At 37.3% G+C, this 19716-nt stretch overlaps 1 protein-coding gene and 1 long non-coding RNA gene across 2 annotated transcripts in view; one reads left to right on the forward strand and one right to left on the reverse strand.

The window, feature by feature from the left end:
* Positions 1-4645, forward strand: part of LOC124619484 (PHAF1 protein CG7083) — a 133996-nt gene extending 129351 nt beyond the window's left edge. The window contains exon 11 of the mRNA XM_047145898.1: positions 1255-4645. Coding sequence (XP_047001854.1) covers positions 1255-1323 — 69 coding nt within the window. The 3' untranslated portion in view covers positions 1324-4645. The remainder of the gene's footprint in view (positions 1-1254) is intronic.
* Positions 754-18287, reverse strand: LOC124619485. Its single transcript, XR_006980087.1, has 3 exons — positions 18162-18287; positions 16278-16354; positions 754-941 (listed from the first exon to the last, which is right to left on the reverse strand). It is a non-coding gene; the product is annotated as an uncharacterized LOC124619485 (long non-coding RNA).
* Between the last annotated feature and the right edge of the window lie 1429 nt (positions 18288-19716).

Consider the following 19716-nt stretch of genomic DNA (forward strand, 5'->3'; position numbering starts at 1 on the left):
ACCGTATATTTTCAAAAATTGATTATTTCTGTTGATATAAACTTTTTGTGTGTTATTTTGGTACACAATAATAAGGCACAATCTTGTCCTAATTATTACAGTGCCTTTAATGGTTACAATAACTGGGTATGAGTTTTATTTTTAATGTATGTAATTTTAAGTATGATGTTCGTCTGTGTTCTAGAGTTTCCTTTGTGTGTTAGTTTTACTCTGGTTTCAGTTGTATGTCTAGTGTTCACTGTGTCCATGTAGTCATGATAGCTTTTGATATTAGTAAGATCATGTTGTCATCTTTGCTCTTCTTTTATAATTTGTTCTAAATGCTGCTCATTTTCATCTTCTGTGTCAGCAGTATTCTTGCTTGAAGTGTCATAAACAAGATATTGTGTGGTGAGTCGTCTGTCTATATGATTGTCTTTGTATTCTTTGTGTGGTGTTCTGGGTGCATTGTCTGCAACAGTATTCAGTTCTGTCCATTTTCTAGTGCTTCATAGTGACTGTCCAATGTCTTTATCTGTCAATTGCAGCTGTTTTGTTTGGTCGACACTGTGACTCTTCAAGAATATGTTGTAGAGACTCGTATTCTCTTCATGTACATTCAGGATCCTGACTGAGGTCCACTCTGTAGAAATGCACTGGATAAGGGCCATGGGTGGTTAAGGAAATGAACAATACACCAGATGGGGTTAACATGTTTCATTCACAGTGATCGGGAAAGAAGTTTTTCACATGGCATGCCTTATCACTGGCGTCTTACTCCCTTTGCCTGTATCTTTGTCCAAAGTCTTAGTTGTTCCAATATATGGATGTGCTCACCTTTGATTTCTGCCATCTTATCTTTTTCAACCATCTTCAGCCAGTATGTTGCAGCCTTATATTTGATGGTGATGTTTGTCAGGTATGTTCCAAACACTGCGTGTAGTGTTTCCACAGATGATGTCCTGAAATCACATGATAGTCATAATAGCACACTTCTTTATCCCTTCCTAACAGCTGTGATATTAAGTGATACACAGCAGCACTGGTCACAAAATCTACTGTGCATTGTGAAGAGTTTACAGTAATACTTTGAAGTGTGTGCAGCAGCAGTTTATCTTTATCAGTGTTAATTCTGACCACTTTGTAGGGAAGATGTCCTGCTTTTTCTGTTATCTGACTGATATGATCATTAAATGAGAGTTTCTGGTCAGTATTTACTCTCGTATATTTGTTTTCTAGATTTATTAATATTCTATAGCATGTCTTCTGTTGCAGGTCATGCCTAATAACTACATTGCATCTGTTACCCTGTATGCTGCTGAGAAGCAAATGCCTGAGGTATGACAATGGCTTTCTGCCACCTACCTCGTGTTGCAGGGAAGGTACTGGCAGTTCTGACACCTTATCATGTTTTAAATAGAAAATAAAAGGAAACTGGAAGTCATATCATGTTTCTGCTATTAAGGGATTGTCTATGCAGTGAAAGCAAGATGCCAAATACTTTGCTGTAAAATACAAACATATGCATTTTTTTAAAGGAAGAGCTAAATAATCATCAAGAGATACATGAAGAATATAAAAGTATATGCACCTTATGTGGATCAATATGTTCATAATGACAATAAGTTTTTGCCAGTGATAGGGGTTATTAGTTCAGACTGTTATTATTTATCATGCATGCCTCCCTTTCCCTAGTATAGCACAGATTGTGAGTACATTTTCATGTGAACAATGACTCATGCAGAAACTTCTGAGACTGAGCTAAAATGGGGAAGGTTAAAATTCTTTGTTGTAATGTCGCTGAACTGTGATAGAGGTATTAGATGGATGATTCAGTTTTGTCAGGAACTTGTTGAGGCCTTGTACTTCACATTGTATAAATCCTGATAAAAATTTTTGCACTCCACATTACTCAGCAAAAAGAAATCTAGGTTACTGAAAGTTGTTATTGTTTCTGTTTCCTTTAAACAAAACAGATTTTGCAGTTGTATTAATTGTATACACTGCAAGATTGAAAACTTAATAAGCTATTAAGATGAATTGTGTCATATCTTGTTGCAGAGAGTTCTGGCAGTAACATGACTCACATTATTTATCAATAAAGTTTGTGATAGTGAGATTCCTGTTATTTTTGGCTCTGAAATACACAGCCACAGATTTTCTATTATAATTTTTACACTTGTTGCTACTTGATTTATCTGTAAATGCCCTACTTCAGTGTGAAGTAATTTTTCTCCATCTGCTTGATTGGTCACAGTCACTGGTGACAGCAGTGGTGCACTCGTTTCTGGTGTTGCCATTGCCACCTATCTGAAGTAAGTAATTTAGGCCGTACTGAAGGTATTTTGGCATTTTGTTCAATATTTTTTTACAATGTCGTTCTCTTTTCTTTCTCGTCATTTCTTGCCCTTTCCAATGTTTTCTCAAATGAGATGCAGATCGCTTACCACATATTTCTTTCCTGGAATTTACTCCAGAACTTTGTTGCTTCAGTCCCACATTAGTTTTCTGTTTGATTGTAGGTCTTTTTTCAAAATCTGAAATTTGTTGTATGCTGCAGTCCATGATTAGAGCTGTGCTTGTGTTGTGTGTTGATCAACATGTCCTGGATACTTAACCCTTCACATTTTGTGGTTTTCAGGGCTTACCTTACAGTTTAGGTATACCTATTTCTTCCAAATGGAAGAGCTTGATATGTAAAAAATAGTGTTGCTTTTTTGTTTACACCTTCACAAATCAGTAAATCATACTAGAGGTCAAACATTATTCTGTCTTCAATGGAGAAGCCAAATACTCTAAAATTTTGTTATTGTAGGGTTGGGTGTGAAATTCTTAAGCTTAGATAACATTACTTTTAATTGTGTACATAACTACACATTTTGTGCCCAGTTTTAGATGTTTGTTGCTTTTTATGTGGAGTCTCATTTAATGTAAGTGTATGAAGATAACAGTAGTAGTTTAAAAGACAACAGTATGGTGGTGAGTGCTATCTGTATGATTGTTATAGTCTGTTGTGAATGACATTTAGTACAAATTTGGAGTAACATGTTTACTGAATTTCTGACACTTTACAAAGCTGAGACTATATTCAGGGGTTTCTGATACGCTAGGTGCAAATATTGTATTATTGTACTTAGTATGTTAATAAAGCTTTTGTCAGCAAGTAGAAGGCATAAGTGAATGATATTTGGCAGTTTGGATCACTTATAGACAGTCCCTGTGAGATGATTGAACACAGCCTGGATCTTATATTGTGAATTCGAATGTCATGTTTCATTACAGTGTTACAAAAACAAACTGTGAATAATGTCGGAACTTTCCTGTAAAAATGAAAAGTATAAAAAAAAGATTAAAAGACAAAGATATGAAAAAAATTAAAACTAAAAGTATTAAAAACTTTATATTAATCTCTTTTTCATACTTTTTCAGTTGGTTTGTTTAAAAAACCAAGGTAAGGCATAAGAAAATGACCTAAATTATTTTAGGTAATATGCTCCATGTCTGTTACCAACAGAAAAGAAGCGTATTGATCACACATGATTAAACAGTTATATGTATCTGTATGTAACTATTTGTGGCTTTAGTCATACAAATTAAGGCAGTTGTTACATTATTTCAATCTGTGATGTTATTTAATGGCTTTATTAAAGCACCAGACTATTATATAATGGAAATTGAACTCCTGTACACAAATTCAGGTATTTTTAATGTGTGGCATTATTTAAATTGTCATTATGCATCTTCACTGTGAGATTTTCTATACTTCATTTTGTACACAGCCATTTCCTTCAAATCCTTTTCTATAAGTCGATGATGTTATGTGGTTATATTATTGTAAAAGTCTGGGATTTTGGAAATAATTTTGTGTGATTTTATGATGAACACTTTGTGTACCATTCTTAATAATTGTATAGGTTTTCCCACTTCGACCGATAATTCCATGGTGGGATAAAAAAAGAAAAAAAGTTTTGTTTCTGTAGTGTCAGTTTGCAGCCATCTATAATGTGAAAATACTGTTACTTGTTACAGTCTTTGTTCTCTTATTCCAGAAACAAGTCACTTGAAAACCTATACCTGCAAGCTTATTTCTGAATTACGAGGTTAAATTTCATTAACATCAGTCACAGTTCAAAGCTGATTTCACTTCATTAAATACCATTTCACTGCCGAGTAAGAAGTTGACAAACGGATTTTAATTTAGTTGAGACAATCTTCAGTTTTTAAAGTGTTGTCTTATTTCTTACATTAAAGCTGGTTCTTTCATTATCAGTTTTGTCTTTAGAATTGACTGGCTGATTCAGCAATATTAAGGAATATTTATGTAAAATATATTATTTCTGTTATCTCATAGGTTAAAAATGTTTTAATGCCGTAAGTGACTAGGATATCATGGCAAGATAAATGGTTGCTTTGATAGTTTACACGTGGAGTGTGTGACAAACCAACTAAGGTCTGACAGTCACAGACAGCATGTGTGCTCATTGTAATATATTAACCCCTATTTATTAGTTGCCAGTTGGCAGTTATATAATGTAGTAGTGCATGAGATTGATGTTTCATATGTAACTGGAAATTTTTTGCTTAGCATTTCTTACAGCGTGTTCACATAGTGAAATCACCTTTCTCATTTCACACCAAATAAAAATTTTACCTTGTGCATGTATTATTCAACAGTGCCGTCAGTGTTTCTTAAGATACTACATAAAATGCCATTCACAGATCACTGTTTTCTCCTATTTTATGAAATATGTCCCAATTTTTCTTTTACGTTATCAAACCCATAAATAATAATAGATGAAGTTACAAGTCTCTGTTTTTGATCTTTGTCACAGTGACTGCAGTTACAATCCGTGCCTTACAAATGTAACATATAATTACTATAGATTTTGTTTAGTGCATTTAATCTGCAGTGATGGTGTTTATATGTTAAGTCACTGGAGCAGGAAAGTGAAAAGTGCCTAGATGACTGTTGTTTCTAGTGTTCATCCTTTCTCAGTCAGTTATTTGTTGCCTTTATACACTGCAGAGTTTGCAGTATAATTTTCTGTATCTGCAAGACATCAGGTTGGGATACATGGCAAGACATCAGGTTGGGATACATGAACTTCAAATTCTTGGCAAGTGTTTCATAACCTTTTCCATTTGGAATTCGTGTTTCATAACCTTCTCCATCTGCAATTCTGTTTGACCATACGTGTTCACAGCAACAGATGTTGGGTAGTGCATTCAGAGTAACGTATCATTTGTGCCTGATTTTCTGTTTGCTAACAGCTCTTGACTTCATGTTCGTATCAATATTATATATATTATGTGTTGAGCAAATTTCAACTAGATAACTCAAGAAGACTAGAATGCTAGAAATAATCTTCAGTATTTTCTGAAGGGTCATCATTCTCACAAATGGTGGTTATGCTGAAACAGTAGACATTTCATTTCATTTGAGCTTTTTATGATGTTTGTGTTCTCTGTCTGTGGCCCTCTACCAAAATGAAGAATTATCACTTTCACCTTATTCTTCACTTTAAAAATATGTTTTGAAATGTAATAAGTAGCTGTATTGATAGAGCCCATTTTTTAATAGAGCTAAAAGCAATTTCATACCACCTGAACAGTCTTAATTTACTTAATAATGTATGTGTTTCTTCCCCTTCTTTCTTTTAAGTAATGTCTGGTTACACCACCTTAGTTGTCATTACACAAATGTTTTTCAATTTATTTGTAGGTATTATTGACTGATTGACAACATCACTTGTAGATTATGTGACAATAGACAGTGATAAATTCACTCTTTGTATTTGGTGGCATTTTTGTTCCAGTGACTTGCGCAAAAGATAAAAACCTCAGATTCATTACTTTGTTCAAGATGACTCCCAACTGTAGAATTTTTAAAAACAGATTAGTTAAATATGAAGTGGGATACAGACCACAGTGTGTGTAAATACTCTTAATAAAATTTTAGGAGCTAGGGTAGGTGACATATTTAACATAATCACTTGTATTGTTAATGCTAAATTTGCTCATTTACAATCAGAGTTAAAACTTTTCAATTAAACACTTTTGTCATATGCTCATTAAAGAGCACAGTGATTGTTTTGCATCATTATGGAAGTACAGATATTGCTGTTTTTACTGTGATCTAGTCTACAAATTGTAGTTACCAGTGTTCACTTCCACAATTCAAAATATGAAAAGATACTATTCATTTATATACTGAAAAACCAACTTGCTTTATTCCGGTCACCCATATTCTTTAGTATAGTGTGTGCACAATATTGGGCACAGTTCATTTATCAGCCCCATGCTGAATTCTGTTTACATATGTAGTTGTTAATGTGGTGCAACTTTTGTAATTTGTGTGTGTGTGTGTGTGTGTGTGTGTGTGTGTGTGTGTGTGTGTGTCTGTCTGTCTGTTTTGTGGTAATATTCCTTCCTTTTACTTAATTGTCAGTTTGTGAATCACCACATTACCATCTGCACTTGAGGTAGACACCATAGAATAAGAATTATCCTGCTGTGAACTGCTGTAGAAAATGCTGATATTGAATGAGTGAATGTGTTACTTGATGTGTTACGAAAGACACCTACCCTATTGAGAAAAACAGTGGAAATATTTAGTTAGAAGTGCCCTCCGATTGATTAATTCTAAAAATTATCAAGATTGCTACTTAAGGAGCTATCTATCTCCAGTATTGTTGATTATGTTCGTGATGCAGGACATTGTTGCATCATTTCCTTTTTTATTGTGATATGGACTCAGTACATTTTGTGAATTGTGTGCGCATTGTGATTTTTGTGTTGTATGGGACCATAATTTCAGCTAACCAAAGTTACTATTGGATGTCAGTGAATGTAGTAAGAATAAATAATTTGTTGAAGTGTTACTGTAATATGAATTTGATGTTGTTGAGTAAATTACATTTGCTATACAGAAAGAATGTGTATGACATGGAATATACCACATCGAGGTTTCACAGAATGAAGTTCTCGTCACTGGTTTTTCATCACCACTATAAGAATGTATCGCTGTGTGAAAGTTTGGGAATACAGCGAATCATATAGGTTTTTAAAATTACCTAAAACTGAGGCATACGGGTCTGTGATTTTGTAGAATGAACTGACATGAAGAGTGGTTATAATTGAAAAGTGATTCACTGTATTCCTAATTCTTTTCTTATATTTATTAATTATGGCTTGTAGTAGCCTGTTTGTATACTGCTTGAAAGTCTTAATATTAAAAATCAGTGCATACAGTGCACAATGCTTATCCATGAAAGTGGTAAAGGCATTTGCCTGTTGACTTGTGCTAGCTGTAGTTTGTATAAGAGGATGCCAGTATGCTGTTTTTATTGTAACAATAAATTTGACACTGTTTTTAAAAAGTGTGGATCTCAGTAGATAAGTATTGTATTTAAGTACACTGTAAAGAAGTAGCCAATTTCATCCCCTCTCATCCCTCCCACCACCCCCACCCCTCTCTCTCTCTCTCTCTCTCTCTCTCTCTCTCTCTCTCTCTCTCTGTGTGTGTGTGTGTGTGTGTGTGTGTGTGTGTGTGTGTGTGTGTGCATGCGCGCACACCTAATATGCGCATATAGTGTTGTCTCTTAGTGGCAAGAGAGTGATCATACTAAGAAATGCTTTGCTATCTAACCAGAGTGAAACATCGGAGGTTTCATTTCAGATACAGAGAAAAAAAGACTTGTGTGGAACAAATTAGTTGTAATAATGTGTGCTGTAAATCTTCATTTATCAGAAAAAATTGAAGATGTAAATATATTTTGTTTGGAACCTGAGGACAAAAATTGTAAATGAAAATGCCTGAATGTTTTCATCTGTATATATGTTGTTTTTTATAGTATCCACAGTTTGTTGACTGTATTTGTTAATAATGTTTGCATTTCAACGTCAGCTACAGAAACATACATTTCAATTTTGTGATTTACGGATTGCAGTTCTGACATGTTTATTGCTGTGTGTAAATACAATTTTTTTAAAAAAATAATTAAATGAAAAAGTTGTGTATAGTGGAGTGTTTGTCATAAAATCCAGCATACCTGTATCTATTTTCACTCATATGAAACACAAAATGTGAAGAATTAAAGCATATATTTGGGTATTCAACCTCACGTTACCCTTTCCTCTTGTTAAGGGATTCCTGTGGTCTATAGCCTTTACCTTCTAAAAGCTTATTATACAGCACCATTGCGTCAGCTGTTGAAGGGCTTGCATTGGGTTCTCTGCCTCTCATTGTTATTGTTTGATCCCATCCCACTCATCCATTAATTAATAATTGTTTTCTGTAGATCCCATCAAGAAGGAGAATGTTCAAGGATATGGAATGAATCAAGCTATACATCAATTTTATTTTTTTTAATCTGATCAGTTTAGGGTTTTCAGGCCATCTTTACATTGAATCAGAATTTCACAGATACAGAATTTTTTCACATCAGTTATCCAAGAAAGAACAATAATTTCAATATCAGTATGACAGATAGCAATGAAATAGTGTTAATAGAATTAAAAATGATTTGAACGTACGTGTATAGAGAAGAGAGACCGTGTGAATAAATAATATCAACCAAGAACTAATAAAATCAAACAATGGAAAATCCAGGATGGAATGTAACAATACGAGAGAAGGAAAGTTGCTACTCACCATACAGCGGAGATGCTGAGTCGCGATAGGTGCAATAAAAAGACTCACACAATCATAGCTTTTTGCCATTAAAGGTCTTTGTCAGCAGTAGACACACATACATACAAACACACTGCAGTGTAGTTTCAGCTCTCTGAGACTGCAGACGTGTGTGTGTGTGTGTGTGTGTGTGTGTGTGTGTGTGTGTGTGTGTGTCAACTGCTGAGAAAGACCTTAATGGCTGAAAGCTATGATTGTGTGAGTCTTTTTTATTGTGACTCAGCATCTCCGCTGTATGGTGAGTACCGTATTTACTTGAATCTAAGCCGCACTCGAATCTAAGCCGCACCTGAAAAATGAGACTCGAGATCGAGGAAAAAAAAATTTTCCCTGAAATTTGAGACTCGAAATTTGTGGGGAGAGAAAAGTTTTAGGCCGCACCTCCAAATCGAAACAAAGTTGGTCCATTGTAATATGAGACACAATTTAGGTCGAACGAATGACGATACAGCTACAGTAGTTTGGTTCAAGTCGTAAGCTTAGCAGTTAAGCTTTACCAGCTACGAGTCAGGTGCTCCGTCCATATTTATAGGGTACCCTTCCTTTTTCACATGCTTCGTCTGGTTTGAATTGTTTGCTTATTTTCCTCTGATCTGATAAGTGTCGTTCTCTTTGTTACAGGTGTTTACGTCACACTAAGCTGAAAATCCATTACTGTACTGTGTTGTGCATTGTTTCTCACATGATGATAATGAGTGTTTACAGCCTGTCGCTGCTCGCGGCACGGCTTGCTTTTGTACACGCTACCGCTGCTTACAATTTAAAAAAATAAGAGAGGAATCGTCTCATTAGCAAAACGATGGCAAGAGACTGCCATTTGTTGTTACTTACACTGCTGCTTTCTTTGATAATGATCAACAAGAACCAAATAATAGACAGCGTATGATAGAAGATGTTCTGAACCAGAGTTTAGCGAAAATTTTTCTCCATTTGAAAATCTTTGCAGGCGCCTCTTTAGTAGATTACATTCTGCACAGAAATTAGTCAGCTTAGATTTAAAAATCTAGTCAATTGCCGTGCTTCATTTCTGACTGTTTCACTATTAGGCATAAGAATAATATGAATATAAACATGGCATGATACATATATTCTTCCGTGTTTGCTGTTGTCTCACTCTAGTTTCGTAGTTTATTAGGCAGACGGGATTTAAATGAGATAGCAGCAAACACAAAGCAATACGTGGCAAAATGTTTATATTCGTATTATTCTTATGGTGAAGAGAATACTGCATATGATTCACAATTCATAAAAGTTCCTATTAGCAACCATCTCTTCTCACAGGTAGGAAAAAATTCAGAACGTAGAGTTGGCCATATTGACAAACATCCCTAACAGTCTTGCCAGTCAGATTTTCGTAGTACATTGATATGCTGCTACATTCGAAGATGAACAATACGGAATTTCAAAATATCCACGGGTATGCTGCCGGTCTATAGTGCCCGTTGGACACTATAGACCGGCAGCATACCCGTGGATATTTTGATTATCAAATACGCCGGGAGAAACTCAAGAATCACACAATACGGAATTTGTATTTACTTCGTTGGATAATGTATGAAAATGCTGTGGTTGAAACTCAGGGCAGAGAAAAAAGCTCGTCTTCCACCTTTTTTTTTAAATTTATTTACTGACGCAGAGTTTTTGGCGCCAGTATTTATCTTTGTGCCTACAAAGCATGCATGTGTAGCGCTACATGTATTCGACGGCAGAAGTTAGTTGTGGAAGCACCTACCAACATTTTTCAGAACTTCTGCTTGCTTTGCACTCGATTCTAAGCCGCAGGCGGTTTTTTGGATTACAAAAACCTGAAAAAAAGTGCAGCTTAGATTCGAGTAAATACGGTAGCAACTTCCCTTCTCTCGTATTGTAAGAACTAATACAATATTTACTAGCAGTACTGCTGTTGTACTGCCAGTAATAATAATAATAATAATGGCAGATGCAAAATGCATTTGTAGGTAAACAGAAGTGATATTTTCTGACATAGGAAGTTCGGAGAAAAATTGCGGTAGATTGTGCTAGCTAAGAGCACTGGGAAATGAATATCTGATTGGAAAGAAAGATATATTTGGGTAAGGAATGCATACAAGGGCAAAGGTAGACATTATTATTACTTCAGTACATACACCATCAACTGTCTTGTGAAGCTTTAGATAGTATTCAGTTCACTGACATAATGAGAGGAGTCATTCCAGGACTCAGGTTCCTATTACTGAAAAGGACTTTGAGGAAGCAGCTGAGTGATGTGATAGAATAGATTTTGCTCTGATGAGAGCAATATTTCCTGCAGTGTTGCTGAGACAAGAGCCTTAAGGTCAAGGAAAGATTTGTACGACAGTGCAAAGACTTTGAGTCTGCATGTGCTTGTCTGCACACAGCCAGACTAGCTGCACATGTGTTTATGAAATGATCAATGTGTCCAACATCACTGATATATCTAATACAGATGTTCATCATCAGTTGCAGACACTGTGAACTTTCCTGAAAAATACCTTGCAGGTTAACATCACTATAATACACAATTGGAAGTATAAACATACTTAGGTGTGAGCGATACCATTTTACTGCATGTAGTACGAAATTTAAGTTGCTAAATTTGATAAATAAAATGTCAAATTCGACAGTGTCAGAGACTTCCCTAAAATCTAAGAAGCACATGACAGTCTCCTTTTCTCTAGTCGTGGCAAGCTTCAGGTCATTTCTTACTTTTATTAAAGTAAACATAGTGCTGCTATGTTTTGGAAACCTCATTGGCATTCATGTATTAGGTTGTTTGTAGTTAAGTACCTGACAGATGACTGTGTTGTTGAAGTCGTCTTCAGTCCTGAGAGTGGTGTGATGCAGCTCTCCATGCTATTCTATCCTGTGCAAGCTTCTTCATCTCCCAGTACCTACTGCAGCCTACATCCTTCTGAATCTGCTTAGTGTATTCATCTCTTGGTCTCCCTCTACGATTTTTACCCTCCACGCAGCCCTCCAATACTAAATTGGTGATCCCTCGATGTCTCAGAACATGTCCTACCAACCGATCGCTTCTTCTAGTCAAGTTGTGCCACAAGCTCCTCTTCTCCCCAGTTCTTTTCAATACCTCCTCATTAGTTATGTGATCTACCCATCTAATATTCAGCATTCTTCTGTAGCACCACATTTCGAAAGCTTCTATTCTCTTCATGTCTAAACTATTTATCGTCCACGTTTCACTTCCATACATGGCTACACTCCATACAAATACTTTCAGAAACGACTTCCGGACATTTAAATCTACACTCGATGTTAACAAATTTTTCTTCTTGAGAAACGCTTTCCTTGCCATTGCCAGTCTACATTTTATATCCTCTGTACTTCGACCATCATCAGTTATTTTGCTCCCCAAATAGCAAAACTCCTTTACTACTTTAAGTGTCTCATTTCCTAATCCAATTCCCTCAGCATCACCCGACTTAATTAGACTACATTCCATTATCCTAGTTTTGCTTTTGCTGATGTTCATCTTATACCCTCCTTTCAAGACACTGTCCATTCCGTTCAACTGCTCTTCCAAGTCCTTTGCTGTCTCTGACAGAATTACAATGTCATCGGCAAACCTCAAAGTTTTTATTTCTTCTCCATGGATTTTAATTCCTACTCCACATTTTTCTTTTGTTTCCTTTATTGCTTGCTCAATATACAGATTGAATATCATCGGGGATAGGCTACAACCCTGTCTCACTCCCTTCCCAACCACTGCTTCCCTTTCATACCCCTCGACTCTTATAACTGCCATCTGCTTTCTGTACAAATTGTAAATAGCCTTTAGCTCCCTGTATTTACCCCTGCCACCTTCAGAATTTGAAAGAGAGTATTCCAATCAACATTGTCAAAAGCTTTCTCTAAGTCTACAAATGCTAGAAACGTAGGTTTGCCTTTCCTTAATCTTTCTTCTAAGATAAGTCGTAGGCTCAGTATTGCCTCACGTGTTCCAACATTTCTACGGAATCCAAACTGATCTTCACTGAGGTCGGCTTCTATCAGTTTTTCCATTCGTCTGTAAAGAATTCGCGTTAGGATTTTGCAGCGTGACTTATTAAACTGATAGTTCGGTAATTTTGACATCTGTCAACACCTGCTTTCTTTGGGATTGGAATTATTATATTCTTCTTGAAGTCTGAGGGTATTTCGCCTGTCTCATACATCTTGCTCACCAGATGGTAGAGTTTTGTCAGGACTGGCTCTCCCAAGGCTGTCAGTAGTTCTAATGGAATGTTGTCTACTCCGGGGGCCTTGTTTCGGCTCAGGTCTTTCAGTGCTCTGTCAAACTCTTCACATAGTATCATATCTCCCATTTCATCTTCATCTACATCCTCTTCCATTTCCACAATATTTTCCTCAAGTACCTCGCCCTTGTATAGACCCTCTATATACTCCTTCCACCTTTCCGCTTTCCCTTCTTTGCTTAGAACTGGGTTTCCATCTGAGCTCTTGATATTCATACAAGTCGTTCTCTTTTCTCCAAAGGTCTCTTTAATTTTCCTATACGCAGTATCTATCTTACCCCTAGTGAGATAAGCCTCTACATCCTTACATTTGTCCTCTAGCCATGCCTGCTTAGCCATTTTGCACTTCCTGTCGATCTCATTTTTGAGATGTTTGTATTCCTTTTTGCCTGCTTCATTTACTGCATTTTTATATTTTCTCCTTTCATCAATTAAATTCAATATTTCTTCTGTTACCCAGGGATTTCTACTAGCCCTCATCTTTTTACCTACTTGTTCCTCTGCTGCCTTCACTACTTCATCCCTCAAAGCTACCCATTCTTCTTCTACTGTATTTCTTTCCCCCATTCCTGTCAACTGTTCCCTTATACTGTCCCTGAAACTCTGTACAACCTCTGGTTTAGTCAGTTTCTCCAGGTCCCATCTCCTTAAATTCCCACCTTTTTGCAGTTTCTTCAGTTTTAATCTACAGTTCATAACCAATAGATTGTGGTCAGAGTCCACATCTGCCCCTGGAAATGTCTTACAATTTAAAACCTGGTTCCTAAATCTCTGTCTTACCATTATATAACCTATCTGATACCTTTTAGTATCTCCAGGGTTCTCCCATGTATACAACCTTCTTTCATGATTCTTAAACCAAGTGTTAGCTATGATTAAGTTATGCTCTGCGCAAAATTCTACCAGACGGCTTCCTCTTTCATTTCTTAGCCCCAATCCATATTCACCTGCTATGTTTCCTTCTCTCCCTTTTCCTACACTTGAATTCCAGTCACCCATGACTATTATATTTTCGTCTCCCTTCACTATTTGAATAATTTCTTTTATCTCCTCATACATTTCATCAATTTCTTCGTGATCTGCAGAGCTAGTTGGCATATAAACTTGTACTACTGTAGTAGGCGTGGGCTTCGTGTCTGCCTTGGCCACAATAATGCGTTCACTATGCTGTTTGTAGTAGCTTACCCATACTCCTATTTTTTTTTTCATTATTAAACCTACTCCTGCATTACCCCTATTTAGATTTTGTATTTATAACCTTGTATTCACCTGACCAGAAGTCTTGTTCCTCCTGCCACCGAACTTCACTAATTCCCACTATATCTAACTTTAACCTATCCATTTCCCTTTTTAAATTTTCTAGCCTTCCTGCCCAATTTAGAGATCTGACATTCCACACTCCGATCCGTAGAATGCCAGTTTTCTTTCTCCGGAATATTTTACCCAAGAGGACACCATCATCATTTAATCATACAGTAAAGCTGCATGCCCTTGGGAAAAATTACGGCTGTAGTTTCCCCCCTTGCTTTCGGCCGTTTGCAGTACCAGAACAGCAAGGCTATTTTGGTTAGTGTTACAAGGCCAGATCAGTCAATCATCCAGACTGTTGCCCCTGCAACTACTGAAAAGGCTGCTGCCCCTCTTCAGGAACCACACGTTAGTCTGGCCTCTCAACCGATACCCCTCCGTTGTGGTTGCACCTACGGTAAGGCCATCTGTATCGCTGAGGCACGCAAGCCTCCCCACCAACGCCAAGGTCCGTGGTTCATGGGGGGGGGGGGGGGGGGGGGGGGGGGGGGGGGGGGGGGAGAGACAGAGACAGAGACAGATGATTATGGATATTATATTCCAAGATCTTGGGCAGTGAGAAGAATGCAATTAGCATTCTGTGGAAATGTTCTTTCTAGGTAGTGGCTTAATAAGTCCCTTTTTTCCACCCCTCAGGGAAAACACGTGGCTAAGGAGTTATTGAAGCTACCTGTTATAACTGGCAGTAATTGGTTAATAATAAGCTTCATCATTTGGACTGTGATGCTGCTGTTGGTAGCTTCTTGTTTACTTGATTTACACTGGCATTTTTCAGAGAATGTACTTACCTATATCTGTATGTAATGAGTCCTGTTTAAAGTACATTACTGTGAGAGTTGGAACGTTAATGTGGCAACCATTTATTTACACAAGTGATAGAATATTCTTAGCAGTGCCACCCATACTGATTGTGTAAGTGGGGCAGTTTATTGCCTGATGGATCTCTGTAACAGTTCAGACATGATAGCATGAAGTGCTATCTTCAATTTAGGAATGAAGTTGAAGTCATAAGGGCTAAATTCCCAGACGTGCAGTGGGTGGTACAGCACGTCCCAGCCCCATCCATTAAACAAATCAGTCATAACTTGCGCCATATATGCCCGAGCATTGTCATGCAAAATGACAATGGGTGAGTCCTGCAGAAAGTTTCTCCACCTCTTTCTCTAAACCTGTTGCTGGCTGTGTTCCAAACATGATCAGGTTAGAGAAAGAAGTATTGACATTTCCTGTAGGACCCGCCCATCATTTTGCAGGACAATGTTTGGGCAGATACGGTGCAGATCATGACTGTTTCGATCAGTGGGGCTGGGAAGTGCTGTACCACCCACCACACTCCTGCACTTAAGTCCTTGTGATTTCAACTTCATTCCTATTTCACACCGTTCACCTCAAAACTGTTGCAGACATTTGTCAGGCTATAGAACTGCTCCGCTTGTAATATCAACACAACTGGCACTGGTAAGGGTATCCTAAAACTTCCACATCGTTGTCAGTGGGTTATATACAAAGCTGGTGACTACTTTGTAGGACATAAAAACTTCTGTATACATTGTAAATAAACAGTTGCCACTATTAAAATTCCAACTAACAATACTGCTACTTACCATGGGGCAAATAGAACTTTTTAATCCTTGAATCAAGAATTTGAAGAAGGGTGACTGTTTTGAAGTGGTTAGGATTGGAAGATTGTTGAGTATCCTTGCACTAGAATTCATAACTCAACTTGAAGGGTGAGGAGTCAGCCACATTTCTCATCTTTAGTCACATTTCCTTTCTTTCTTTTTTGTCAGCTCTTTAAGTTGTCGTCTTTCTAAACTTTTTTTTTTTTTAGGAAGAAAATAAGTTATTTACTTTTGTTTCTAAGCTTGTTCATTTACTTCCTAGAATGTTCCAGTGATGAAAGTAGACAGAATTTATAAAAAATACTTTGTGATTGACAGTTGGTAGTGATCATGAACAGAGTTGCCAGCTCATACACAATATGCCAAGTGCTCATGTGACCAATAGTTGTGCATGCACAACAAAGGAACAAGGTGTCTGCTTACCAAATATTGCCAACATCTTTGTAGGTTGTGGGGTGAGCAGCGGTGAGAACTACTGCTACTGTTGCAGGGGTGGCCACCTTGAAAATAAAAGCAGAGAGTTTTTGTTAATTTCAAACTAGGTTTCAGGTTGTTACGCCATCTTCAGGAAAGAACTGAATGGCATCTGAAAGGGACACTGGTTCTTAGGAACCAAATATTATAAGCAAAGGTACTCTCCAATTGCAAAGTGTTGTGCTTCAAAGTTGTTTCTTAATGCTGAAACTACAATTTACGCAATGGGCAAAGTTAAGTACAATAAATAATTAAAGTACACAATATTACAAGTTAAATGGTTATTATAATGATAAACTTCGTGAGGTCTTGATATTGTCTCAGAAACTGTTAAACTGAGCATTCTTCATTTATGGTCTGCAAAAAACATAGTTTTTTTTTAACATTCTAAACTAAACTTTAGGCAATGGGCAGTATTATACATGATAATTAAAATACACAATCTTACTGTATTATAGGTCAAATGGTTATGATGCCACAGTTTTTGAGGCCATGAAACTGGTTGAGAATTGTCTAACTGAGCACTAGTAACTTATGTTGTGCAACAAACACGTTTTACATTGTAAATTACATTTTTATGCAATGCATATTTTACATTTATGCATTGCATAAAATGTAATTTACAATGTTAATCCATTAGCACCGGATTTAATTTTTTCGTGATTTTTTTTTTTTTTTTTAATGCGTTATGTCTGTAAAAGGCATAAATTACACAACAGAGTTATTTCGACGAAAGTCATTAGCGACATATTTGATGTTGCCATATGGCAATGCTAGGCGCGTTCACTACCTAAATTTATATGGATTACAATTTCAACTAGAATAAGTAGGTTATTGAAATTTTTTATTACATATACAAGTTTTGTGCAAATTTATTTTTCAGTCTTCGTCATACAGTTGATACTTTATAACACAGTACAACTAATAATCAAACTTTGAACTCGGCATTATTTCACATGAAATGGAATAAAACAGTCAATACACAATCCCACATTACACTTTGAACACACTGTTCTCACAATAGATTTACATACCTTGTGTGCACACCTTTTCTTCTTCTATCCTTCTGTGTGCTGGACGCGGTGGTCAGTCTTATCAAACCTAATTGAATCTGATATGCGGCTGTCAGAACATGCCCTTGATGCAGATGGCCTCCCGGCTCCTTTTGGTAAAGCTTGGTGTCTTTGCAAGTACACTGTTGCTACTTCTCTCTTGAAATCAAGCTGAGAAATAGTTTGGTTTCTTGCGTTATTATACAAAAACCAACTGTTTTGTATGGCGACATCTAACATCCATGTAAAGAGACACCAGTACCGTTTCTTGCTTCTTATTGCAATGCGACAGTATACTAGATTCTGATCCATCGGATCAGTACCTCCCATATATGTATTACATTTGGCTACCAGTTTTGGTCTGGGAACCATTATATTTCGCTTTCTTAGTTTCGAGAATCTCTTGACTTGGCCAGCTTCTTGTGCACCACATGAAGAACAGATCATTGTGACAGCTGAGTTGTCCAGCCACCGCAAAAACAATAATGTCTCAAAATATCCCCAATCTTTCTTGGCATTATAAAGAATCTCCAGCGCCTCAGCAAGCGAGAAACCTCTTCTAAAAAAAAAAGGGGGGGGGGGGGGGGAAATTCGTCCTTTTACTGAGTACAAGCGCCTAGCGTTGCCATATGTCAACAACGACGTTCAAACGGCCTAAATGAACGTAATTTATTTCACAGCAAGCAGTAACCCCCAAAGAATATATATTTAAGTATTTAAAGCAAAACCATACTAAAAAACCAAATTATACATCGTAAGTTACTGTGTAAAACATACTTACTCGAACTTATACTTCATTTTATTTGTCATTCAGCAAACAACGACTTCCAACACTGTTTACGCCACAGAATTTAAATGTATTGTTAAAACTGTTGTATTGTAGTGATCTTCATAGTCTTGCGGAATGGAATCCAGTGCTGCCAAAACTCTCGCTTCGTTGATGTCGTGGAATCAACGATTTTAAAAAAGTGTTACAAACGTTGCCATATGGCAACGCACGCTACAATGGGTTAAACATGTTTGTCGCGCAACATAAGTAATTAGTTCTCGTTAGGTACATAAAACTGCAAAGTGTGTAGCAAGACAACAATCGAGGCCCTTAGCTGATAGTACTGTGAGAGACCTGGTGAGGCACAGCGTGTGGCAAGAAGGCACTGCTGCTCTGATACTCTGTGATAAACTTTTTGAGATGAGAAAAAACAAATTTTGTTGTGACTGGTTTCAAGAGACAGTCAGTTTGAAAAGTAAAGTCTCATCTACAGAACTCTTCACTATATTCACACAATGTTTTCAAGACCAAATTCCTTTGATTGACAAGCTGCATACAGAAATAGAAAACATAGTTAAAACCTTTTTTGCTCTTTTTTTAACATTTCTGTTTTGAGAGAAATTCAGTGCATTTCTGAACTTCTTCATAATTAAATCCTTATGTCCGATAATCTGCTTCCTCTTGAACAACTAATTGTTAGCGAATGAGTAAACAGAAAGAACGTGGAAAATTGTGATTTCTAAAGAATGCCCAAAAACTTTACATCATATGTTGCAAACATGATGGACGAAACTTATTTATCAGGTGCCCAACTGAAACACAGATAATAACAAGCACAACACTTTATTACTTCAAGAATACTGGTACAGGGAAACACTTGCCACAACATGGCGGCACTACTAATCTGAGATACGTAGGCTGAATGTCAATACATGACAAAAGTGAGGCTGCCCAGGCCTGACTCTATAAGCCGTCAGCTGGCCGATAGAGTGCACTACACAGAGTCTGTGCATGCATCCGAGAGTGAAGGCCTCTGCTAGTGCTAGCATCTTGCAACTTCTGTGTGAAACCGTACCCTGCACACCTGGATTGTGCGTGTGGAATCTTACTCAGGTCACTATGTCCCTCTCCCGTTGGGGGTGGAGTGGATGGCCATGATGTGGAGACAGTGCACACATCTGTGGAGGCCATGGAGTGGAGAGCAATTCACAGTCAAAAAAAAATGGCTCTGAGCACTATGGGACTTAACATCTATGGTCATCAGTCCCCTAGAACTTAGAACTACTTAAACCTAACTAACCTAAGGACAGCACACAACACCCAGCCATCACGAGGCAGAGAAAATCCCTGACCCCGCCGGGAATCGAACCCGGGAACCCGGGCGTGGGAAGCGAGAACGCTACCGCACAACCACGAGATGCGGGCAATTCACAGTCAGCAAAGTGGTCAATGTAAGGAGCACCCTGACACCAGCTGTAGGAGCACAAACTGACAGGAACAACAATGGGCAATCCTAGCCAGTATCCATGACACTGGTGGGGAAGATGGAATTGAATCTGCCACAGGA

This window comes from Schistocerca americana, chromosome 6, assembly GCF_021461395.2.
Source record: "Schistocerca americana isolate TAMUIC-IGC-003095 chromosome 6, iqSchAmer2.1, whole genome shotgun sequence".
NCBI lineage: Eukaryota > Metazoa > Arthropoda > Insecta > Orthoptera > Acrididae > Schistocerca > Schistocerca americana.